Here is a 26,978-nt window from a genome sequence, read left to right as displayed (position 1 = left end):
ATGTGGGGAGTTGAGCATTTAATTCTCCATGGTGAAGCACAACCAATATTATGGCATTTTACATGGTGGCTTATATCAAGGTCTGTCGCAGTTTAATGTATCTGTACAGAAAACTAAAAATACCCAACAGTGAGTGTATTATTTCCACGCACCGAATTGCCACAAACTTCTCTAACCTTGCTATCCAAAGGAGCTGTCCTACTGCTAATTAGGGGGCCACGGCAAGACACAGAGAGGGGTACGTGTTTGTGGGGCAACGGGGGAGTTTAGTATCTCGCCCCATATACAGCCCATTACTTTAGGGATTTGTATAGACACTTACTGAAGTCAACAAACTAATGAAAACAGTTTGCTGGGGACCATGGGGAAGCGGGTGGGGTACTGCTTATAGACTCCGCCTCTCCTGACTACCCCAACACCGTTGGGCAGGAGGAAGGGTCGGTTTGGCGTGAGATGTAAAAGGGGTGGCTACGCGTTGGAAGGACAATGGGGGTGTGCGTGTAAAGGGGGAGGAGATGAATGGCAAACCTAGCGACTCAGTGGAAAGAGGGAGGTGTGTGTAATAATGGAGGTGGGCGGTTCGGTGCTTGGTGCTGAAGGATACACTGAAGAAGAAGAAGATCGCTGAGCTCGGATCGCGCTTTTTACACCCGCCCTCCCCCCCTCCTATCTGCGCTCGATTGCAGATCCTTTGGAGCGCCGGGGAGCTGCCGCTGGTGTAGCACTGTGAGCTCACATACACATATACACACTCAGTGTGAGTGCTCGGTGTGCCCGTGTGAGTGTGCCCGAGCGGTGTGAGTGTGCGAGGCGGCTGCGCAGCTTGTGTGCGCACACCAGCACACTGGCATTTCAGCGAGAGAAAGAGAGAGCTCCTGCTCTGTGAGGAGGCCAGGCACATAACTGAAAGAAAGTAACCAGCTCAGCCCGACAGCGGCTCCCAAACCTCCTGCCCCCCTCAGCATGGCTTCCGAGGAACTCTATGAGGTAGTGTAACCCGAAGGGTGCCCGGCCGGGCGGAGAAACACACAACGGGGGGCGGCGGGAGGGTGGGGAGACGCTGACCCCTTCACCCTGCTCTTCTTCCTCCTTCTTTTATCATATGGCTATGTACAGGGTCCCACAGGTTTTTGTTTATCCTGGTAATGTCTGATTAAGAGGTCTCTCTTGAGTTACTCCCGTCCTCCCCCTTTTTCCCCCCTCTTCCCACCGGCACCTTCATCTTCCTCCTCCTCTTCTTCCTCGTACTCTTTCCCCTCCTATGCCAAACCTTGTGTGGCGGCTCCCTCCTCTTCATCTTCGCCATCAGCAAGCAGTTTGTTGGACTAAAATTATGAGGGGAGCCAGGGAGCCCCACGAGCAACTGTCCTGGCCTTCCTCCTCTTCTGCAGTCAAGATGAGGAAGATGAGGGTGAGCACAGGGTGTAGCAGTCGTGACTTTACTGTACTGATTGATTACGTTCGCCCAAAAGTGCCACGGAAAGTCGCCCAGCTTTTCTTTTCAAAATTGTTTGGTCATAGTTGAAGATGTTGTTTTGTAATATTAAAACTATCAAACATATGGGGCTTTCTATAGTGAAAATACGAAGAAGAGTCATCTTGGTGAATGTGCTGAGGCAGCAAGGCACGTAACGTGGGGAGTTGCATGAGAGGGAGGGCAGACACGTGTGGATGGGTTAGAGGGGCTTGTTGAGTCAGTTATTTTGCCCCAACTGTAAGTATTACTGAATGGGCTGCCTTAGTTTACATATTTTCACTGAAACTCCAAACTCTTTAGTTGTAACTTCCTGGAAGGTCATCCAAACGATCTTGATTAAAACTAAAGGGTGGGGTTGATGGGTTTAACTGACCTTGCATATATGGCAGATCTCTTTAATATAGAGGCATCATTGGCTAACCTGGCAAATAAAATAGTTACAAAATGGGATAATCCGTCAAACATGTGGAAGAACTTCATTCCTTTGGAACAACTGTTGCCAAAATGTTCTTTCATTGGAGACATTTGGCATCCTCCCTGAAAACCATGAAGGACTTTTGGCATAATGATGGAAGAAATGACTGCATCTTAGCCATTTGACAAGAAAAAAGTTTTTGGTGGCTTTGTTGTTCCATCAAGAGCTTCTGCATCATACTAGTACTAAACATTGCTTAAGACAACATCTGCAAGCGGTTGAAGGACCAGGTCATGGAAAATTAAAATTTAGTTCTGAAGACCTCCTATTGGAAAAATAAATCAATGAGACATTCACATGAAGTTTTGGATTTTCAGAATAATCTGATTTTTCAAGATTTAAAAGAAAAATAAAAAAAAATCCCTCTGCGTTCCCTAGTATTTAAGTAAACTCAGTTATTGTTCAGGACTTGTGACTAGTTTTTTATTATTCTTTGGTTAAAAGTAAATATGTTCTTTTTCGTCTTTAGAGTCTGTCAAGGCTTACTGTATATTTAAGAGAATAGGTGTGTTTAAAAACATGGTAACTGACAGCGAATAGGGCATAAATCCATCAGGATTAATGTATCACATCTCATGTGGTGTTGATGCCGCAGAGGCTGATGTTGATTTTCTGAGAACAACCTCTATAAGTAGGACCTTTTCCACTGCTCAGTGGGATATCTTCTTTAATCAACAATGGCCTTGACCTTTTTTCAGTATTTACGTTGAGCATGTCATGTTCTGCAGGATTTGTTTGTATTAATAGGAAATGTATTGGAACGTACTTATATTCCTGTGTATAAATCTTTAGTCTAAATAAATTTTATTTAAAAAAATTAATAAACAAATTGTCCATTTCTGGATTTTTGTAGAAGTTGGCCAGACTTGCGCAGCACTTTTTTTCCATCTGAAGAAAGTGCTTCTGACATCTTGAAACCTTGTAACTATAGGTTGATTCTCTAAATACGGTGGTTCTGTAGAAGGCCTTAGAACCTTCTAAAGACTCTTATCTGTGGCTATGTGGCCACATTGTCACTTTCACAAATATACACTTTATTGTGTGTCAAACATTTGTAGCACAATATTGAATTGTTCGTTACAGCTGCTTTCAGTATTGCTTTTCTCGACCGATATCCCTTCCTCAATCCCCTGCTTGTTATGCACATTGCAACTCTTTTCTACTGCAAATGCATAACCTTACATTTACCCTGCCTAACCCAATTTCTGTTTATTTTTAAATAGAAAAGGTCCCTTTTCTTGCATTAAATATCCATGTTTAGTGATGTCACACAAACACAATCTATAGCAGGACAGAGGGATGGGACTCCTGGGTTATCTCGGGATTTGGGTAAAAGCAGAAGCCAGAACTAGCTATAAGATTTACCTCTAGCAGATGGTTTTTCCATAGTGTTTTATACCAGCTAAGTTGAATCAGCTCAGTTTACAAGTCAGCTAGAAACAACTGGGGGTCTAGCTACAGTGTCGCTCATGCTACCATTTGCTGGTTCCCAAACACTTATATGTACATTTAAGTGCTTCTTGTGAGATCGCTTATATATGGAAAGAAAAGATCCTAGTGTTTTTGTTCCATGATTCCGCTATTAAGTCTTCATTTACAGGGAACTGTCACATTCCAGATTATCCTTGGGCCAAATATTATGTATAAAACAATCAAATTGCTTTCTTTTCACTAAAGTGATAATGCTATTTCTTTATGCTGTTGAGCTGGGAGAGTAGCTCTTAAGAGAAATAGTATGATTGTTTACAATCTGCAATACTAGAGGCACCTGAACAATACGCGGTCTAAGCAAGTCTTGAGGACTATGGATATTGTAGCAAACTTTGTATGAATCATCTGATCTGGCTATAGGTTGTCTTTAAATTGAAAACCTGAATATGACTCATTTTTAAAATGTAACATTTTAATATAGATGTACAAGATATTTTATCAACCGATTGCAATAGAATGTGAGTATATCACATCCGCAGACTGTTATAGACGTTAATCCTAAAGCAGTGGAATTGTTATGGGAGTATCTTTTTCATATCTGTGATGACATACAATATTGAGATTTAAAAAAAAAACCCAACCTGTGACTCTAAATGGGTTGCGCTTCCACAATGCTTAGGTTTACACTTTTCATTTTGTTGTGTGGGTTTATATATATAAAATGCTCACACCAAGCTTAAAATAGTGTGTGTGTGTATATAGTATGATTAAGATCACTAAATGTCTACTGATTATAAGGACACTGAAATGAAAGCCTAGGTTGAATGAAATAAAAGTCAATTTTGGGGGGTAACTAAGCATTTCCTTAGATTCGGTGTTCTTTCATTGTTTTGCTGTTATAGCTAGCAATGCTATATTTTCCTTTATGATGCCGGGTTTTAGGCTATCATTGTCTTCTTCAATCCTTTCTTGGTTGGATTTTTTTTTCTAGATAATTGTTTATTATCTGTATATTTTACAGATATCCATGACTGGCGTTTTATTCCTTATCATTTATACACAGTCTGACTGGGTTTTGACATATAGTGTAGATATACACATATAGTGTACAGCAATAATTTTTTGTGGTTGTGTTAACATTTTTCAAATTGTGCATCTGTCTGTGTTCTATTGTGTTATAGACTCTTACAAACACAAATAGTTCGGTGTATCTTCAGAAAAATGCTCCCATGCAAGGATTTTCCATGTAGATCAAAATAAGCAATACAAGTTTCTCGCAAACCCACTAGTTTTTTAATGATGTGACCAGCTATCTGAACTTCCTGTTTTCCGAATCTGCATGAGTATCCCTCTCCACAAAGTTACTTGTTCCTTTTTTATTATATAGGGGATAGATAATGGTCCTTACAAAGGCTGTATCTTAAAAAATGTAATTTAATTCTAAGCAAACATTAAGAAGCCATTAATTTTTTTACTATGAGGAAATATACCCTATATATAAAACCATTTCTATATCCAAAACGTTTGAATTGTGCCTTCATGCGTTACTTTTATCTTGTCTGAAATGCATAACTTTTGACTTCACATACCATCGCAGTGTCAGTTACCATATTAATATTCCTAGGTTTTGTAGAAACTTTTAGTTTGCTGAACATAAATATAAGGAAGGTAACGTATCTTAAGGTAAAATAGTTTTTTATTTTTATTTGCGAAATATAGCTTTGTGATATTTCCCTTTTAAGCATTCAAAAAAACACCCCAAAAACACCCAGAATACTAAGAAAACAAAAATTCTAATAGTAAGTTACTTTTAATGGTACTAAGCTAAATGGTAGACAAAAAAAAAGTTTACTATTTGTTGATAAAAGTAATATTAAGCGTAAAATACATACAGATACGCGAAAGCCACACTTGCGGATACAAACAGGAAAAAGTGAAGCAAAGTATTTCATTTATATTGATTGCACTGAGATACTTGTTCTACCTAAAAATATAGGGCATACTTAATATTGAATGACTAGCATTCTAGTATGCTTTATACCTAATCCATCTGTATCCATAGTGTGAAATTGTACATAATTGTCAAGATCTTTCCTTACATCCTTTAAGCATTCCTGTCAAATTGTGGCTTCAAAATGTTTGACACCTTAGTGGGTGGTTTGTATGGTTAAGCTATGGATCTTAAATTTCAAATCATTCTTAAGAAATTGTTTTAGTACTGCGCGTTTTAAGTGCGCCTAGTTAAAGCATTTGCTACTTTTAGCTACTTATACCCTAGTTGTTTGGATACAAAAATGTCCTAAACATGTTTAGTCGTTTATACATGGGTCGGATTCTCAATCGCAATTTAGGCACGAACCAGAATGAAACTAGTGCATCCATGGCTTAATTTGAATTGGAGTAATCCTAAATGTTGATTAATTTACTTCCATGTGTATCTGACAGGAAATAGAAATTGTTCGTTTACTTCTGTAAAAATATATCATGCATTCATTAGCTTTGACATGCTTCTGGGTCATCTAATAAAAATATATCATGCATTCATTAGCTTTGACATGCTTCTGGATCATCTAATATGTACTGGCTGTAGTTTTACAGAACCAAAGTGTTTTTTTAATGGGAGCTAATACCTTCTTGGTTTTTTTTGGGGGGTGTGTAATGTCGTTTTTTTTTTTTTTTCAAACAATGTTATTCTGTTTGAATTTTTTTTTTTTGGGGGGTGGGTTGCATATATGGAACACTCTATAATTCTCTTCTTGCAAGCCCATGGATTCATCAGAATCCCCAATCATTTACCTTTTCCCTTCTCCTCAGATCCCAGGCTTGCAGGAGATATTTGGTGGGATGCATCTGCAGCTTGCCAAAGTGCATGTTGGCCATACTCTCTGCCAGCTAGCTCTGATGAGAGTTCTAGAGGGCCTAACTTGTCCCACTTGTGTGCATGTGCAAAAAGCATTGCCATTGATTTCAGTGGAAGTGTTTTTCCTGCTACTGATTTGCTGGTGTGTGAGTTGCTGCATCTCCTAAAATTATTCTTATTCTACATGTAAAGTTCTTTAATATGCATCAGACAGTACAGTGTTCCTTTAATAATTTGGTCTATTCAGTTGAAGCCTGTGGAGATTTCCAGTTTTAGTTATGATCATAATTAATTTTTGCGTTGTATCTTTTTTCACATTTTATATGTAAAATTCTCAATATATTTAAACACAGATACATGATGTATTTTTATTTTCCTTCCAGGTTGAACGCATTGTAGACAAAAGGAAAAATAAAAAGGGTAAAATAGAGTATTTGGTGCACTGGAAAGGATATGACAGTGGTGATGATACATGGGAACCGGAACAACACTTGGTAAACTGCGAGGAATATATTCTTGAATTCAACAGAAGGTTAAATGAAAAGCCAAAAGACAATGTAATAACAAGAGCAAACAGGACGTCTCCAAATAACGCTAGGAAGCAAATTTCCAGGTCAACCAATAGTTCACTTTCTAAAACATCTCCAAAGTCATCAATGTTTGGCAAGGAAGGTGATGCAAAAAATAGCCAACTACTTAGTATTAGTCCAAAATTGCGCAAGAGTCCTTCTCAAGCAATTCCATTAAGGAAAAATATGGACCTGTCAAGATCTGGTATCAAAATACTTGTACCCAAAAGCCCAATGAAAAGCAGGACTTCTATGGATGGATTCCAAAATGAAAGCACAGAAAAATTAAATCATATTGAACAGGAACAAGACTCAGTAGCACCTGAGCTAACAGCTGAGAAACCAGTTGGGGCTTTACTGGGACCTGGTGCAGAAAGAGCTCGAATGGGAAGTAGGCCCCGGCCACAGTCATTGGTACCACAAATTCATCTGCCATTGACCGTGACTGCGTCGTCTGCTCTGGCAGTAAATGGAAAAGGTAAGAAACTGCTCATAGTGTCTATTAAATAGTGCTCATAGTGTCATAAATTTTGTAGTTACCTCTTTCAACATGTTGTTGCTGACTGGATTACCATTTATTTAAGGCAGTTTGTGGGATTTTTTGTGTGTAAAACACATTATATATTGTACATTATTTTCTACGGAAAATAATTATTTGTAGATAAATGCAGTGCAGTTGATGGTTGTTGATTAATTAGTATAAATTGGTTTATAATGCTGTAATTGGGCACACATTTAAATTATCATGCTTTGTAAAAGACTAGGTAAAAATGCAAAAGATTACACACCTGTCTAAACAATCAAATTTTATTTAAAATATTGTAAGCACTTAATAATAATGTTTTAGAGCACAGTAGTGAGGCATAACTAGAACGTTAACAGTCCATGTTATGAATCAACCACTTTGTACATTGGGTTTACCAGGTCACAGCTCTTGGGCATATGTTTAATATCGGTGTTATTAAATTTGAATGTAAATACCCTGTTCAGATGTTCAGCTACATCTCTGGTCTGGTGAAAAACTGGAAGAAGTGGTTGCTACTAATGGTAAAATGAGGGACATATATACATAAAGCACAGTAACAAAGTCTCTTAAGTGTATCCATACTAAGAATCACATGAATTTTCAATTTGTAATTAAGTTTGTGATTGTGAATTTTATAGCATTTGTTTTTAGTATTGTACTATAAGGATTATAGCTAGAAAAGTGGTTTACGTGTATTATTCTTGGAGGTTGTCGTAAGTCATTCCTGCATAACGAATTGAAGTAAAACAGGCCATGGCATAAATTCGCCAGTTTTCCAATATTAAACTGTGCTGGGGTGTACTCAACTGTAGATTGAGTTGATCCTGGAGAGGAAACGTCTAATGTTTGGGAACCAACTTGGTTACTCCTTCCAGTGTGTTCATTGACAAATGGATCAATCTGGATGATGCCACACATCTCTATCGTTTCTGTTTTCAACAACAAAAACTGTTTTGAGTATTTGCTAATTTCAGAGATATATATGTACATATAAGAGATATTTTCTTGAGAAAGGCTTTTAAGTCAACCAATTATAGGTTAGCAGCAAAAAAGTTGGAAGCCCCCCCCCCCAAAATAAATCCCTGGATAGAAGTCCTGGATAGAAGTCCTGGATAGAAGTCCTTTTTTCTGCAGTGAAACCTGTCTAAAAGATATAAAAAACTAATTCAAAAGAAATGTTCTGTTTAAAACTTATCTCCAGATTACTCCATCACTTAAAGACTTACTGTCACTTTTTTCCAATTCCTACATATTGCATGAGGTAATCTTTTAAACTAAATATCTGTTAACTGATACAAAAGAGAAGGGATAGGTAGTTTTAATATATTCAGATATTTATAGAGATAAGGTTGTCTATTATACATGTTTTCATTTAATTGTCCCTGATTTTGCTGAAGTCTTTCCTATTTTTTTCTACCATAATTCTATACACTTTACAATACAACAGCTCCACGCTTTTTAATAAGTGTGACACCAATATCAATAAATCTAAGGAAGGTAGCTAGTCATATTTCATTGCACCTTTTTATTTTGTTATATAGATATAGATATAGATAGTAAATTGAGAGGCTTGTCAGAGACTTTAGATTGGTTTCCACGTTGATAGTTTTTCCCATTGAGGGAACATATCAAATTGTTATAGCAAATAGCTGATATGCTATTGTACTCTGCTGCAATTCAAACAGCATTTTTTTTGTAATCGTCTTGATTGTATTGAGCTAGTAGTCCAATAATCTGTAGAATATTTGTTTTATGAAATTCCTCACCACTGTTCTGAAATCAGTGGATTGCAGTATTATGTTGTAAAACTATATTCAATGCTATTCAACACTATTTAGGGACTAATTGTTTAGATGGGATACTTTTTGTTGTATTTAGTGTATTCTGAATTGGAATCTTCGTAACCAGCAGGATTTTTGAAATAGGATGTTTTTAATGAAAACAATATAAATACAATTTTATTTATGTAAATCATTTCTATTGTCATTTAAAAGCCTTTAGACATGGATTGACTTTTAAGTATGACATTTGTGTTCTAGATTGTGAAATAGTGGAATTACATGTCTGTTCCTTTACAGCAAAATAGAGATTAATCCTCTCTACCCTCTGTAAAAGGTTTTTGAGAAAAAGGAATTCTAGAAACCAGGTACTCAATTTGAGAAATAATTGATAGATATCTAAGGATACACCCATTTGTTAAAACTAATAAAAGCAATATGCAGTTTCCCAATATTCTTTCTATAAGTTTTATGCCTTGTGTGTTTATACGCAAATAAATATAGAATATGTATTGTACATGAAGATTTGAGATAAGTGTATGTGTTCTTCCCATCCAAGTGTTTTATGAAAGTTTGTGTGAAAGGTACTGTATTTCCCCAAGTATAAGACGCACCCCTATTTTTGGGGGCAGAAATAAAAAAAAAAAACTAAAAATATTACATAAAGTTATTGTACTGGCTGCCTGGGCATGATATGAGTGTGATTGATGTTAGCTGCTAGCAACTGTTAGCAATCACACTCCTATCATGCTCAGGCGGCCAGTACATGCACATCACTTTCAGCCTCCCTGTGCCCCCTACACACGGATCCATGCTAACATACATACACACACACACATACATACATACAGGCCCGGACTGGGACAAAAAATAGGCCCGGGCATTTAAGCCTGAGCAGCCCATATTTATTTATATATTTATTGTTAAAGCCCACCTGTACCATCTTTGCATTTAATCATTCACACAAATAATTAACACATTCATTAATGCAGTCTCACAAACCATTCAAGCAATTCATCCTCACATGAATTCATTGTCATACGCATTCACACAATTCATCCACACATTTATTCATTCATTCTCATACGCATTCACACTACCCCCTCTCTTCATCTTATCTGCCCCTTCTCACTATGTTCCCCCTTTTCACTATGTAACCCCCTTCCCCACTTCTCAATATGTACCGCCTCTATCTATCCCCTCTCCCCCTTTCTCACTATCTAACCCCCCTCTGCCTCTTCTCACTGCACCCCCCTCCCTCACCCTACTTACCTTGTTGCTGGAGCAAGCAGCAACTGCGACCGGGCCCGCGGCAGGGCAGGATTGACTTAGGGGCTGATGGAGCTGCAGCTCCAGGCCCCCACCTTAAAATAGGTCCAGTCAGGACTGGACTGACTGGTCCTATATGGCCGCATTAACGCAGAGCCCCTTAAGCCTGCCGCAACTACCCCCTCCTAACTATCTACCCTCTCCCTCTTTAAAGTTCACTTACCTTTCAGGAGTCCTGTGGTGGGGGTGCAATGCCTCTGCCTCCCAGCTCTGCCACTGTATGGAACAGTATAGAGTGATGGGAGTTATGATGTACTTTTAGAGCAGAATTAGATCATGAAAAAGACATTGGAAATGGTACAGCATAACACCCATCACTCTCACGCACTTACCAATCCACACGTATACCAATCCACACGTATACCAATCCACACATATATACCAATCCACACACATACACCAATCCACACACATACCAATCCACACACATATACCAATCCACACACATATACCAATCCACACACATATACCAATCCACACATATATACACCAATCCACACACGTATACACCAATCCACACACGTATACACCAATCCACACGTATACCAATCCACACGCATACCAATCCACACGCATACCAATCCACACGTATACCAATCCACACATATATACCAATCCACACATATATACCAATCCACACATATATACACTAACCCACACATATACACTAATCCACACATATACACCAATCCACACATATATACTAATCCACACATATATACCAAACCACACATATATACCAAACCACACATATACACCAATGCACACATATACACCAATCCACACATATATACACCAATCCACTCTCACTGAATGTTTTCCTACCTTTCCTCTTTTCTCCTTACAGCTCCTTTTCCTCCTCTTCTTCAGTTCTTCTGTCTTCTCTGTCTTCTTCCGGGTCACCGGGTCGGTGGGCGCGGCAACAGCTGTTGTGCGCCGGGGTTTGCTGTCAGATCCCGGCGCACAGCAGCTGTTGCCGTGCATATCACAAGGGAGCGGTATCGGAGGTCTTTAACAGACCTCCGGCTCCCTTGAGTGATTTTAAGCCGGGTTGAACCCGGCTTAAAATCACTCAAGGGAACCGGAGGTCTGTTAAAGACCTCCGATACCGCTCCCTTGCGAACCTGCTCCTCCAGCGGCGGACATTACTGTCCGTCTCTGGAGGAGTGCCGGGTGCCGCAAGTTGGCAGCCCCTGATGAGCGGCACCCGGTGCGGACCGCCCCCCGTCGCGCCCCCTGGAGTGTGGCGCCCTGCTCTAAGAGGCCGGGAAGCCCCCACCAAGGCCGGCCTTACGGGTCTGCGGCCGCACAGGGTTTAAATTAAAACATCGGGGGGGGGGGGTTTCAACTTTATTTAACATCCTCCATGTTAAATAAAGTTAAAAAAAACTTTATTTAACATGGAGGATGTTAAATAAAGTTTTAAAAAAAACCCCCGATGTTTTAATTTAAACCCTGTGCGGCCGCAGACCCGTAAGGCCGGCCTTGGTGGGGACTTCCCGGCCCCTTAGAGTGGCGGACCCGGTCGCAGTTGCGGCGGGCTTAAGGGGCAGGTGCCCCTTATGCCCTGCGTTACTGCGGCCGTAGGTAGGTTAGGGGCCTGGAGCTGCAGCTCCATCAGCCCCTAAAGTCAATGCGGCCCTGCCGTGGCCCGGCCCACCGGGCAAATGCCCGGTGTGCCCGATGGCCAGTCCGGGCCTGCATACATACATACATACATACATACATTTACTCCCCCACCTTACCTGAACTGGTGATCTTCTGCTGCCGCTCAGCGACTTCCGTGGGGGCCGCTGTTTCCCCTCTGCCTTGCTCGAGCTGGAACAGGAACTGAGCGGACTCATGTGATGCGATTCACGTGACTCCACTGGGTTCCTGTGCAGCCGCGGCGGATGAAGGTAAGCAGCAGGTCCTCTTTTTAGTTAACAAAAAAAAAAATCTACCCCCACTGTATAAGACGCACTCAATTTTTAGACCCCAAATTTTTCTGAAAAGGGTCTTATACATGGGGAAATACATGACAAAGCAATCATCTAAGCAAGGAAAGCATTGCATACTCCCAAAATGCACCCATAAAAAGATATATTGTAAACATATATTGTTTGTAGGTACTTCTACATTTATTGAAGCTCTTACAGCAAATGGTACCAGCAATTTACAGACATCTGTGGCAGGAGTAACAGGCAAAAAGAGATTCATGGATGATCGAAGAGACCAACCATTTGACAAGAGGCTGCGTTTCAGTGTGAGGCAAACTGAAAGTGCTTACCGCTACCGAGACATTGTTGTGAGAAAACAAGATGGGTTTACGCACATTTTACTCTCTACAAAATCATCTGAGAATAATTCGCTGAATCCAGAGGTTAGTTTGCCGTTTGTACTTGGCTAAAAAGTCTTGGTTAAAATTGTATGTTTTGAAAATGGAAGGATACTAGCTGCTCAGAAATAACTATTACATAAAGAACACATCACCAGCTCCATTAACACTGCTCTTCTCTTGGATGTTCTGAAAATTCAATCTGGCATCCAAAAAAATACCATCTTTCCAACTCTAACTTCTTCTCTGCTGCCCTGAGATGCATGACAACTATTATTTCCCTCCTTTTGAATTGAGTCTCCTTTGCAGAACAGAGTTATCGTGTGATTTGCACATAATCAAGTGTGTTGGGACAGTTTAGTTTTTATTGTATGCAAATGAGAACCATTTTTTATGTAGTTCCTTCTTATGTTATATAATTTGCTATTTTTCTTTAATAAGTCTGCGTCCATCGCGCATACACTCCAGACTGTCAGAGAGAATTCCCTGCACCGGTGTGGGGAACTCTGATCTCTGACAGCCGGGGAAGGTCTGCGCGATGGACGCAGACAACCCCCGCTGCTAATCGCACCTCCTTCCGGCTGCAGCGGAAGTTGTCTACGCGAATCTCTACACACCAGGGACGCAGAAGCACTGGTAAGTGTGTGTGGGGGGGTTTGGAAGACTGGAGGATCCAGGTCCCCTGCAGCACTGCGGGGGATCTGGATCTTAGTCTCATAGTCAGACCTATTTGAGGTCTGATTATAAGACGACCCCGATTATAAGACGAGGGGTATCTTAGAGCATTTGCCCTGGAAAAAACCTTGTCTTATAATCAAGCAAATACGGTATTATCTTTATTTCAGCATGAAGTAATTTAAAGGTTAAGGATTTTTTTTTATGTAAAAGCACTTGCAACCACCTGATTAAAGCCTTACACAAAAGAAACTAATGTTAGTGAATATAATGTAAAAGCAGTAAACCTTCATAAAGGTCATTTTACCAATACAAGTAATTGCTTTATTATTAATAAAACATTTAAATTTTCCTGTTTTTAGGTAATGAAGGAAGTTCAAGGGGCACTAAACACTGCAGCTGCAGATGACAGCAAACTTGTTCTGTTCAGCGCAGTTGGTAGCGTGTTCTGCTGTGGTCTTGACTTTATATATTTTATACGACGTCTGACGGATGATCGAAAAAGAGAGAGTACAAAAATGGCCGATGCCATAAGGTGTGTATTTTATTTTGGTTTTCTCAAATTAAAAGCAGGTGGGATTTCATATGAAGTATATGTATGAAGTATATGTATGATTTTTAAAACATTGAACATAATACACTTAACTTGATATTTAATGTTGAAATTGTTATAATTTATAGAAGCATTTTTCCAGTTAAATCAGATTTGCCTTACAGTAATTAACACAAGCTGATATTCATTCCCCTATTCACGCATACTGGTTCATACAAACTCCCCCACCCCCTTACCTGAACTGCAGATTTCCCCCGCACTCCCGCAAGGCTGCCTTTGCGTTGCTCACACACAGCGTCTCTTCTCTTGTTCCGCCCAGGGGAAGCAGGGGCGGATCAGTGTCATGTAAATTCACGTGACTCCGCTGGGCTGCTGGGCAGAACAAGAGAAAGAGTCACTATGTGCGAGCAACGCAAAGGCAGCCTTGCGGGATTACTGGGACCTGCAGGAACATTGCCTGCAACACCCGAAAAACTGCCCGCACCTGCAAGTCTTTAGAGGGGTCCGGCGGGACCCTCATCCCGATGCAGTCCTCCTATTCTAATGCATGCTCCGTTTGCATTTATAATCACATTTGCTGGTATTGTCTGAAAATGGTAGAATTCCATGTTTAAAGAATAAAAAAAGGTTTAATTTCATAAAATCATTTTATAAATGTGCCACACATTTAAATATGTGCAATTACTTTTTAGGGTGTTTGTAAATACATTTATACAGTTCAAGAAGCCAATTATTGTAGCGGTAAATGGACCTGCTATTGGACTTGGAGCATCTATTCTGCCGCTTTGTGATGTTATTTGGGCCAACGAAAAGGCTTGGTTTCAGACACCTTATACTACTTTTGGCCAGAGCCCAGATGGATGTTCATCTCTAATGTTTCCTAAAATAATGGGCCTTGCATCTGTAAGTAACTTTTTCTTTATCGCACATTTAGTGTTTAACTCTTGTAGCTGTGTTTGCTTCCTTTACTATGTTTAACATATTTAGTATATTTAAGGTATCACATGTTGTTTTTTATACCACTGTGAAATTTAAGGAATATTAATGATTTCACGTTGGTTGGTGTTGTAGACATTTTTTTTTTCCTTTCTGCAATTTTATATTTCTTTTGTTCAATAAACAATTGCTTCCTTTGGTACTGCATGTTCTTTTGTTAGTTACACTTCCCCAAGAGTCCTGTATCTGGTTCACTGGGTCATCTGGAAGATGGGATCATTATGTCAGAAGTCTCTTCCTCCCTATTTCATATGCCAGCTTGTTCTTTGGCATATCAAATATATTTTAAATTTTTTTATTTAAATAACACAGGTAGTACTTACCATTGCGTTTATTTCTGTTTAGGCCTGTACATCATTGTTTATGAAATACGAATATTCTCAATTATTAATTTGACATAATTGGCATAGGTTTTTAGTTTGTGGGAATATTCTACATATCTTTTCTGTCCTGCTTCTTTCTTTTCTTATCTTAGGCAAATGAAATGTTGTTCAGTGGAAGAAAGTTGACTGCCCAAGAAGCATGCGCTAAAGGTCTTGTTTCACAAGTATTCTGGCCCGGAACATTCACACAAGAAGTGATGGTTCGCATAAAAGAACTTGTGTCCTGCAATCCAGTAGTATGTTTCTTTGTTTGATTAATGAGTGCATATGTTAAGGGTTGCAACATGGCATATATTTTATGTAGTTGCCATGACCTTTAGGTATGTGTGCTTTTTTAATTTCATTTCTATAATATCGTTAGTGTGTATCTTTGGTTTGTACAGTTAGTGAAACATTCATGGATATACCGTATTGGCTCGGATATAGGCCGCACCCGAAGATAGGCTGCACCCTAAAAGTTTGGTGCTTTTTTTTTTTTTTTAAAGAAAAAGTTTTGTAATAGATATGCTGCCACTCTGTCCCCCCCCACCCCTGAGATATGCTGCCAATCTGCCCTCCCCCCTCGAGATATGCTGCCACTCTGCCCCCCCTCGAGATATGCTGCCAATCTGTCCCCCCCCCGAGATATGCTGCCACTCTGTCCTCCCCCCCTCGAGATATGCTCCGGCACCGGAAGTTGTATACGCGTATTGCGTAGATGTCCCCCGCCGGCCCCGCAAGACACCTGGGAGTCTGCTCTGGTAAGTCTTGGGGGCAGAGGTAAAACGCATTGTGTGGACATTCACCGGCTGCATAAACAACCTCCGCTGCCGGCATGTCTGCGCGATGTGCTTAGACAATCTCCCGTGCCGCTAGACCCCGAATATAGGCCGCGCCCCCACTTTAAAGACTTAAAGTGGGGGGAAAAGTGCGGCCTATATTCTGGCAAATATGGTATCTACATTTACTTAAAAAGGTTTTATTACAGTATGTACCCATAAATGTAACATTCATATTTATTTATTTTTAGGTACTTGAAGAATCCAAAGGTTTAATTCGTAATGTCATGAGGGGTGACTTGGAACAGACAAATGAACGGGAATGTGAAGTACTGAAAAAAATTTGGGGATCTGCTCAAGGAATGGACTCCATGTTAAAATACTTACAAAGGAAAATCGATGAATTTTGAACGCATGCTGAATATTTTCTCATGGACTAGCACTGAAAAGAAAAATCTACTTTAGTGGACATCTGTCTCAGATGTGCCCTGTATTTAAAGTATAGCTTGAAGCATTGTTTTCTGATATCTTGGAAAACCGCGCCATTGTTGGAGACACAGGGCATTTGTGTGTGTGTGTGTGTGTATGTATGTAAGCATTAGCTTGTACTGTAAATGAAAGCGGACAATGAAGAACCTTGTGAGGGTTTTTTCTTTTTAATTATTTCTAATATATTTAAAAGAAAATTAAGCAGACAGCATTCAGCCCTATCATTATTAGCTTGGTCTGATACAAATGTTTATACTGCAAAGTTAAAATACCTCAAACAAAATGAACTTTCTAAGAAAACACATTTAACCTGTTGTGATGCATTTTAATAGTCCAAAAATTAAAAGTGTATTAAGTTTAAAAAGTAAAGTAGTGAAAAAATTAATCCATGTCCAGCATATACTATTTTTTTTTTTATATGAAGAAACCACTCTCAAGGATGAACTTTTCTTTAGAATGCAGTTGCTGATTACCTTATGTTTAGGTTGAGGTTCTTTTTATTTCAAGGCAAGTTTATTTATCTTATTTAGTTCTATGAGGAAAAAAATCAGTTTGCCGGTTTCATATAATACACCAAAAATTTTTTATGTTCATACATGTATACATTTTAGGTCTCACTAGAATCTATTTTATTTAATAACTTAATTTTTGGTACACTATTAAATTACAAAGTACCCCTAAAATGACTTTTGTTGGAAGTGTACTTTTTTGTCTCTGGCTTTTTTATGATACACTATATAAACTTATCTGTTTTACTTTTTGATAATTTATAGTGTAGAAGAATGCCTTTGTAAATATGCATATTATTCCATTCCTTCTTGGAGTGTTCAATTGATTTGTGACTGCAGATATATTATATTTAAGGTATTTGTGCTTGCAGTCGTGTTGAATGTATGAAGAATAATAAACAATCTTATTTTTGTACAGTTTTTAATTTTTTACTTCAGACCATCTCCTCTTGGTGGAAAACATCCTGTGTAAATCTGCCTTAAGCTTGGGTTGGTACAGTATTTTTGCATTCGTTGCATTGGACCTACACTTTTGTTCTGGAATATATATATATATATAAACTGTACATTCTGTAAAGTTTTATAAAATATACAGCTGTGAAAGAAGGCTAAAATAAAACTAATTTCTTAACATATGCTTTAAAGTACTGTTCTGTTAGAATTTGTGATATCGATTGTGCCTTTTAATGTTGGAAGCAATTCTCAACAAAAATGCTTGTAAACAACTATAATTGTTTCAAATGTATTTGTCCATGCTAATTATGGGATGGAAACATATTACAGATGAATACTGAAAGAAAAAAAAGTATATTGTGTTTTTGCTTTTTTTATGTAAGTACACACATGCTACACGTGGTATAATTGAAACGAAACAAATCTAAATGTGAAATATGTTTGTTTTTTTTGTCAATTAGGGTGTTCTGTTACTCTTAAATAGAGTATAGCATATAACATCCCCCAGGAAACAGTACTATTTGCCTCTGTGCACACCACATACTTCCTGTGATGGTGCAGAGGTCTTGCAACCAAGGCAGGCCTCTGAAAGACAACCAGACAGTCTCTGGCTCATGTGAGCATTCATTTGCTGTGATCACTACATTTTCAAATGTTGCAGCCCTGCTTCATACTAATCATGAATCGGGATGTGTTGTGTTATATAGAGCTTTGATGGATAGTTTTGTTCTAACGTTCCTAATGAACTTCTTCCCATTCTTCCCCCTCGTTACTTATAATTACTGGTGATCCATCACGCCGTCTACTTACTTTAGTTTCAGTTTAGTGGGAGAAATTGGGTATAGTTTAGATGGAAATATGCAATGATTTTAAAGGCTTAAACTGTACTGTGGCCTCCTTATGCAGTGTCACTGGAAGAATGTTGCCTGGTCTGATCTTCTGATGGATACTTCCAGCAGGATAATGCACCATGTCACAAAGCTCACGTAGTCTCATTGGCTCAATAGAGCACATTTGGGATGTGGTGAAACAGGAGCGTCGCATCATGGATATGCAACCGACAAATCTGCAGCAACTGTGTGATGCCATCATGTCCATATGGACCAAAATCTCTGTAGAAAGTTTGCATCAAAGAATGAAGGCAAAAAGGGGTACAACCTGATACTAGCAAGGTGTACCTAATAATGTGGCCACTGAGTGTATATGTATAGATAGATATAGGTTTTTTCAGAACAAGAAGGGCTTTCTTCAGATATTTATTTGATATCTAATTTCCTATATAAAACAAATTGTGAAAAATATTTTACTCATCTACAAAAGCTAACAAAAAAAAATTGCTAAATAGAAGCTATTTGTCCTGAGAAATACCCCCCCCCAAAAAAAAATACCCCAGGGTATTTCAAATTGTGGTATTTGAACACTTTGTATGCAGTAATTATATCACCAGCCTTTGCCAAAGTTTGTTGTAGTAATCGCACAAATTGAAATTCAGGTATAAATTTAGGGCTCCTGGTATATGTCAAGCAACACTCCAATATGTGTTCAGCAATATCTCTTGAATACAGTGATACCACCCATACGTTTGTTTGGTTGTTTAAAGGTGAAAAGGCTACGTTTGGAAGATATTTTTTTGAAAAAAAAAAAACAAAATATTTTGGCATCAGGTCAGTCTGCGCCAATACACATGGGCAATCCAATTCACACCTTCAAACCATATTTTTTTTTTTTTAAAACTAGACACCCCATGGGTATTTCAAATGCTAGTATTTTAGTAATTTTAGTCTGCGCTACTCTGTGGAGGCAGAACAAGATTCCCAAAACTAACATTGCCTTACTCAACTGCCTTATAATATAACATAATTCTTGTTTGTCTGCAGAGGTAAATTAACCTCTTAAGGACCAGGCTCTTTTTTAAATTGTGTACCCTTTTGACCAAGCCTGTTTTAACGCTTCTGTGGTGTTACCTGTAATTTTTTTTCTCATTTACCATACCAACACAAATTGTATAGTATTTTTTTCATGGCAAAAAGGGCTTTCTTCATTTTAACTCATTTATTTAACTCAATAATAAAATATTGTGAAATTAAAAAACATTTCTGACTTTTATTTAATAATTATTATTATTAATGAAAAACCACCTAAACCGATTCTAATATTTGTCCTGGGTTTAGAAATACCCAATGTTTTGTAAAATTTTTTTTTTTTTTTTTTTGCTTTTTTCTGGAAGTTAGAGTGCAATAAGTACAAGTAGAGTATTGCCATTTCAAAACCATTTTTATTCTAAATCTGGTCATCCTGTGCCCATGTCCTGTTTGGGACATCATTGAAGCTGGCCAATACAATTTACCACATCAAACCATACATTTTGAATGCTGGCACTTTCCCTGCACTAATTCTCCCATCAGCCTTTGTGGCGGTAATTTTTCATGGGTTGATTTTTTCCCCCCGCATACATTCCTGGTATATGCCACTGCCAAACAACAACCCAATATATACTTCTTGTTATGTCCTTTCTACCCTTTGTACAGCACTTATGGAATATGATGGCGCTAATATAAAAAATAATAATATTAATAATAATAATTACAATAACAATAATGTGTTATGCTACATCTCCTGAGTACCCATGTAGGTTTATACATATTGCACTATTTTTTATTTTTTTCCCAAGTCGTACTGATTGATACCCCAATTGTTTTCTGGGTTGCTGCAGTTACTGGGAATGTAAGGGTTTTTATTTTCAGCAAACCTCTAGAAATCAATTCAGAGGTCCTGAGTCCAAATACCCGAGATACACCAGAGGAGACAATTTTCATAGGCGATTCAATAGGAACTGTAAAAGAAATGATAGCTTTGTGACGGGACGCCCCATACTCCGACTGGGTACCTCTGTCAATAGCTGCTTCCTAGAACTGTATACAGGCACACTCCAAAGCACTGACTCTCCAGTCACCAAAATCACTACCCGAAGCTTAATACAGGGTGAAGTACAAGAACTGTTTGTTCAGAGTGACACACAGGGTTTTTATGTAGAAATAAGTGAATTATCAACATGGTGGAGTACAGTGGGGGATGGGGGACAGGGAAAGACTGACTTAAACAACATATTACTACACTATGGAGGAGGGGAGTCTGATATTAAACAGATTAAGCGAAACAATGGCTATCACTCCTTGGTTGCATATCCTGGCTGTCTGCCAGACATAATCCCCTCAGCAAGTAATGAGATAATGTACTTCTGGGGGTAGCTGAAAACATGGGGAAACACAAGGAAAAGTTATCATATACAATAAATAATTGCAAAGCATCATCTGTGTTGGCAGAGTACAGGACCAATCCCAAATCAATATCAGTCATCAGAGCCTCTAATATTTGGGAAATATGGTAAAATCTGTACAAATCAATAGAAACTGCCCCCCTGTACCTACACACAGAAGTCTTTACAAGGCCAGGACCCATAGTCGGTAGGGAGGAGGCTAACTCTCAGGCATCTCCCGTGGCCCCAGTGATGGAGGGTTCCGTCCCACGCTTTGCATTGCTGAAGCCCATACAACATGATGCCAGGACCACTTATGTGGGGGGAAGACCATCTTTTTTAAAAAGTGCTTGGGAAGAACTATGGACCCTTGAGTGCACAGAATAATTTCAAAAGTGTATTTCCTAAAGTTCAAGTCAAAATCTCCACAACATTTTCTGGCCTCAATACTTTCCTCAGATCCTCAGATGAAATACATTTTTCAAAAATCCTTCCATTCTTTTCATCTTTTTCAACACTGAAGAAATGACACTCTGCTACAATGTAAAGTAGTGACTGTACAGCCTGTATGACAGTGTAGATTTGCTGTCCCCTTAAAATAACTCAACACACAACCATTAATGTCTAAACCTTGGCAACAAAAGTGAGTACACCCCTAAGTGGAAATGTCCAAATTGGGCCCAATTACCCATTTTCCCTCCCCGGTGTCAAGTGACTCGTCTCATTGTTATGCGTGTTTTATAATGGATGCTATCTCAGAGTAGTGTGCAAGTATAATAGTGTATAGTGTGGAATTATTTGTGCAATTAATTGTGAGTGATGAAAATTATTGTTTTATTATGCTTAAAAACGTTAGTTTAAAATGCATAGTGTGTGATGGTAAAGTATTAGAATCATGTTTAAAGAATAACATATTAAACAAAAACACAATCATCCTGAGAATATTATTTCTAAACATTCACAAAAACATATCTTGCATAAAACTAAATATTAGATAAAAGCATGTACAGATATTTAATTTTAAAATTACTGAAATTATACAGGGTGTTTTTAAAATACAATATATAATTTAATGGAGAATGTCGATTTAAATGCAGAGATACACCAAAACATTTATATACAGTTGTGCTCAAAAGTTTGAATACCCTTGGAGAACACATTTCTTTTATTTCTTATGGGATTCATATTCAACTGTAGGTTATAACAGAACAGCACAATCATAAAACAAAACATGGCAACAAAGAAAAAAATAGTTCACAAGTATTCATACCCTTAGTTCCTAATAGTATTGCCTCCTTTAGCATCAATGACAGCGTGAGGTCTTTTGTAATAGTTTTCTATCTTGCAGGTGGTATAGCTGCCCATTCGTCATGGCAAAATGCCTCCAGGTCATTTCAAGTCTTTGGTCGTCTTGCATGAACTGCATGTTTGAGATCTCCCCAAAGTGAGCCTATGATGCTAAGGTCAGGAGACTCTGATGGCCACTCCAGAACCTTCACCTTTTTCTGCTGTAACCACTGGAGTGCCAACTTGGCCTTGTGCTTATATCATTGTCGTGCTGGAAAGTTCTAGAGCGTCCCATGCACAGCTTTTGTGCGGAAGAATGCAAATTGTCTGCCAGTATTTTCTGATAACACGCCACATTGCTTCACAGTGGGTATGTTATTCTTTTCGCTATATGCCTCCAAACATAGCGCTTATGGTTGTGATCATAAAGCTCTACTTTGGGCTTGTTACTCCAAATGACAGTGTTCATTTCACTTGTTAATATCTATAGTGTCTTTAATGTAAGACTTCTGTGCAGTTAGAAATGGTTGTGGAAAGACATCAATGTAATTGGAGAGATTTGTTGTTAGTGATCCTATTCCTGATATAATAGATCGGCCTAGGGGCTTTTTACAAGTTTTTATGTATTTTGGATAATATATATTTTTGGGGTTGTTGGGTATTTAACTATTTACAGTTTATAAAGAGATACTCTTGGTCAGTGAGTACCATTTTGTTTTCCCCTGGTGGATTAGTGTTTAAAAGGGGTCTTAGCTTAATTTTTTACGTTGTATGTAATAGTTGAGAATGAATTCCTTTATCAGTAGTATTTACAGGTAACCTCTGGAGGTAATTGTACTTACTGGTATCAGATTGAGTTTTTGATCCATGTTTGGTAGAACTCTATTTGTACTGTTTTTCTTTTTATTCATTTATTTTCTCCTAAAGGTGTCATTCTCTATTTCCTCATTTATTTGTAATGTTCTACTGGAATAGTGGGATATGCCATGATAGTTGTTTATGGGGTTTCTTATATTATTTGAGCAATCACAGATTTTATATGTTCTTATTCTTCCTTTGGCATAATTTTGTTCATCCTGTGAATATTTTTGTTTCTTTAGTTGAATGATTTCTTCTTCTGTACTTTTGAGATTTTTGAGATCAGGATAGTTTTGAATCATTGGTATTGGGGTTATCCTAGGCAGTCACTAATAGTTTCCTATGTATCTTCAATATGTCCAATTTTTGAGCATTTCAATGCATTTGGCTACTAGGATGCCCATAGGATGCCCATTAGAGTAATTTCATCTAATGCTCTGTTCCATTTGTCCATAATACATGTGTCCCATAGACTTATTACCAGGAACTGTACCCCCCTCGGAGGAAAGCATAAATATTGTCTGTCTATCCCTGAAACTGCTGCCATGGAACAATATATTGCTGAAAACCGGAAGAAAGTCTTTATACGGCGCTTCACTGCTCCTGCAGTAGCCGGATCCACGCATAGGGAGAGGAGGAGGCGTGTCCTGCATGAAGAGGTCACCCGAGGTTACAAATGTAACATGCTATATTAAGATTTGACCTGCCGCGTGGTTGGCCATGCGGTGAAGACGCTGACCGGGTAGCAGTGGTACTCGCTGCCTGAGGAGGAAGCATCGTGGAAGCAGCCATGGAGCGGGACCGGAGAGACAGGTAAGTCCTTACAAGGTGAGAGTAGGTTCTCACCCTATTGAGAGTGTGTCTTGACCTGGCGAGTGAGCTTAATTATGCTTTGGCCAATTCATATAACCAAAACCTCTCATTTATATTATGTTTATATATTTGTTGCCAAATTTATTAGGGTGAGAAGCACAGACAGTTTTTGTTTTTTTTAAATATAAAAATTTGATGATCTGAAAGTCTGACAAATATGTAATAATAGACAAAAGGGGAAACACTTTTTAACAGCACTGTACCTTTGATTAAAATATGGAACATATATCTCATTAAATAAAAAACTTATACCTATATCACAAAGAAAGAGATTTCAACATTTTCTATTGTTAGTTGCTGGTAGCTCTTGATTGGTTCAGATACCCTTTGTAAGAGTGATTAAAATTGAAGAGTGAGAGAACTTAAAGACAGAAGCATATCTCAGCTTCCACAAGGTAAAATAGTATGTTATTTTTTTAAAAAAAATATCTCCAAAACAATTGTACTCACTGTCAATTTAAAACACAAGCTATAGCTAGCTTAAATTAATGAATTTACTAATACTAAAAGCTGTGATGGCAACACATAGTGTAACCATAAAATAATTAGAAAATAGTTATTACCATTACATAAAGTTTTTCAGGAGAATGTACATGAAAAGATGATGTTCCTAGAGAACCAATGATGGTCCTGGTATGTCATCCGTAAAAAATCTCCCACTGCGGTCACCACTGAAGATGCCTGAATGTAGTTTGGGTTACAAATCAAGATAAGGTAATAAATATGTTTTTGGGATTATTTCACATTTATACTAGTTGTGGAAAATTTCTATACCTATAAAACTTAAATAAGGTTTTTTTTTTTATTGAAACAGATGTCTTACATACATGAATAGGGATGACCACAAAAAAATGTAGAAAGGCATAGCAAAAAAAAAAAAATTGCTCTGGTTCTATAGTGTAAAAAGGCCCTAGTCCTGAAACCATATTCCTACATATAACACAAAACTTATTAGACTTAAAGCTGTTTTTTTAAAAAAAAAAAAAAAAAAAAAAGGCCCCAAAAAGTTTCACAATTGTTCCCTTCTAATGTAAATTAAAAAAAAAAAACAACAAAAAACACAACATAGTAGTAAAACCTTAAATGCCTAGGATTTTCATCTATCTGTAACAGCCACTCCAAGTGAAGGCTCATCCAGGCTGTTCAGGCAGTATCCAGTTTCTCCAGGTTTTCCTTCTTGCTGTGTTTCTGGTCTTGCTTTGTTTATTTGCTCCTCCTTTGTTTGTATATTTATATGTGCCACACCAGTGTGTTCTGAGTTTGTTTAGTTTCCTGTTTGTCCAGCTGAAGGTATATACATTCAAATGTTCCCTGAGTTCGGTTTATAGTCTTTAGTTATCACTTATTATGTTAGGCAGGTTTAGTGTTAGGACCCACCGATATATTCAAGTATTTTGGTGTAGTGGTGGGCTAAGCATACTATGGCCATAATATGTGACTGAATCTCCAATCTTGGGGTTCTATTCATGTCTTTGTCTAGTTTGTCCTGTTCAGTCCTGTTATTCCTGTATAGCCTTGTCAGTCATGTCATGGTTAACCTGGCCAGTCTTGTCAGCTGCACGCTGTTGTTCTGTTCTGAGCCCAGTGGTGAGGTGTCCTGAGGCTCGGTAGAGGGTCCTGCCCGGTGCATTTGCCCGGTGGGCCGGATTAACGTAGAGGCTGATGGAGCTGCAGCTCCAGGCCCTTACCTTAAAATAGGCCCAGTCAGGACCGGACTGACTCGGCCTATGCGGCCTCTACGGCCATCCTTAAGGCAGGTCAAAAGAGGCACCTGCCCCTTAAGCCCACAGCAACTGCGACCGGGCCTGCTACTCTAGGGGGCCCGGGCAACCCCCACGATCAATTTCGCAGGGGCCCGATACTAACCTGGTAGACGCGCGCGAGCAATGTCTCTTCTACCACCAGGGGAACGCAGGAATCCAACGGAGTCACGTTACGTACATCACATGACCCTGCTGTGCGTCTGCGAGCGGCACGTATATATCTTCAGTTCAGGTAAGGGGGTGGGGGAGGCTGTTGGTTGAATTAATGGTCGAATTCTCCTCAGAAAAAGTTTTTCCTTTATTTAGATTATGCGCATAATCGAGACAAGGCACACAACACACAAAAGTCGAAGCGTTGTCTAATTACGTATTTGGATTACATGGTTTATATAACTTCTTATATTTCTTATCTACTTCTAATAGCATGCATCATTCTGATTGGTTACTTTTTAAGCAGGTTACGCCTCTTAGTAGATATGTTGGCGCAACTCGTGATATATCATAGACTAGACATTTTCTACTGTCTTTGTCAGCAATAATATTTATGATAACATAAGCATTTTTCTAACAGAGGCTGTATGAAGCAGTATGTGAGATTAAGTGAGTGAGTGAATTAATGAGTATCTGTGAAGAAGTGAATGAATGTTTGTGAATGAGTATATGTAAATGAGTATCTAAATGAGGGAATTAATGAGTATCAATGTATGAATGAATATCTGAATGAGTGAATGATTATCTGTGAATTAGTGAATAAATATTTGTGAACGAGTGAATGAATATGTGTGTGTGATAGCATGGATGTGTAAGGGGGGGCCACAGGCAGGCTGTTTTGGTGGCAAAGATGCCATAGGCAGGCTGTTTTGGTGGCAAAGATGCCACAGGCAGGCTGTTTTGGTGGCAAAGATGCCACAGGCAGGCTGTTTTGGGGGCAAAGATGGCAAGTCCTATTCTTCCAATCTGGGTCCTAGGCAGGTCTGACTGGCACAAATACACGATGTGGTGCTGGCTGGGGGCAATACGCAAGGGTGTGGGAGCATTAATTCACAAGCGGTTGCTGGCTGGGTCATCACATAAATCAATACTAAAGTGGGGCTGTCTGGTGGGATAAATATACAATGTGGGACTGGCTGGGGGCATAAATACACAATGGGGGGGCTCTCTGGAGTGCACAAATACACATGGCGGCTGGCGGCATCAATACACAAGATGGCCAGCTGCGGCCATCACATAAATCAATACCAAATGGAAACCGTTCGTGGAAACCCTCCGGATGCGGGTGTCAGTGTGGCAGAGCCTGTCCTGTTGTGTGTGGTTTCGGGTGTCGGTGTGGCAGAGCCTGTCCTGGTGTGTGTGTGTGTTTGGG

The 26,978-nt window shown here is 38.9% G+C and overlaps 1 protein-coding gene across 1 annotated transcript; it reads left to right on the top strand.

The window, feature by feature from the left end:
- Positions 1 to 662: 662 nt before the first annotated feature.
- On the top strand, positions 663 to 17,545 carry CDYL (chromodomain Y like). The gene is made up of 7 exons (XM_053467585.1): positions 663 to 987; positions 6,627 to 7,290; positions 12,554 to 12,807; positions 13,800 to 13,972; positions 14,683 to 14,893; positions 15,462 to 15,605; positions 16,379 to 17,545. Exons 1-7 carry the CDS (start codon positions 964 to 966, stop codon positions 16,535 to 16,537), a joined length of 1,629 nt encoding a protein of 542 aa, XP_053323560.1. The 5' UTR covers positions 663 to 963; the 3' UTR covers positions 16,538 to 17,545.
- The last annotated feature ends 9,433 nt before the right edge of the window (positions 17,546 to 26,978 follow it).

Source organism: Spea bombifrons, chromosome 5 (genome assembly GCF_027358695.1).
Source record: "Spea bombifrons isolate aSpeBom1 chromosome 5, aSpeBom1.2.pri, whole genome shotgun sequence".
NCBI classification, from domain to species: Eukaryota; Metazoa; Chordata; class Amphibia; order Anura; family Pelobatidae; genus Spea; species Spea bombifrons.
This window is presented reverse-complemented; position numbering and strand designations above follow the sequence as displayed.

Coding starts and splice junctions, on each gene's coding strand:
- CDYL (XM_053467585.1), top strand. CDS start 964: ATGGCTTCCGAGGAACTCTATGAG. Junction 12,808..13,799: donor ATAATTCGCTGAATCCAGAG/GTTAGTTTGCCG, acceptor TCCTGTTTTTAG/GTAATGAAGGAAGTTCAAGG. Junction 15,606..16,378: donor TTGTGTCCTGCAATCCAGTA/GTATGTTTCTTT, acceptor ATTTATTTTTAG/GTACTTGAAGAATCCAAAGG.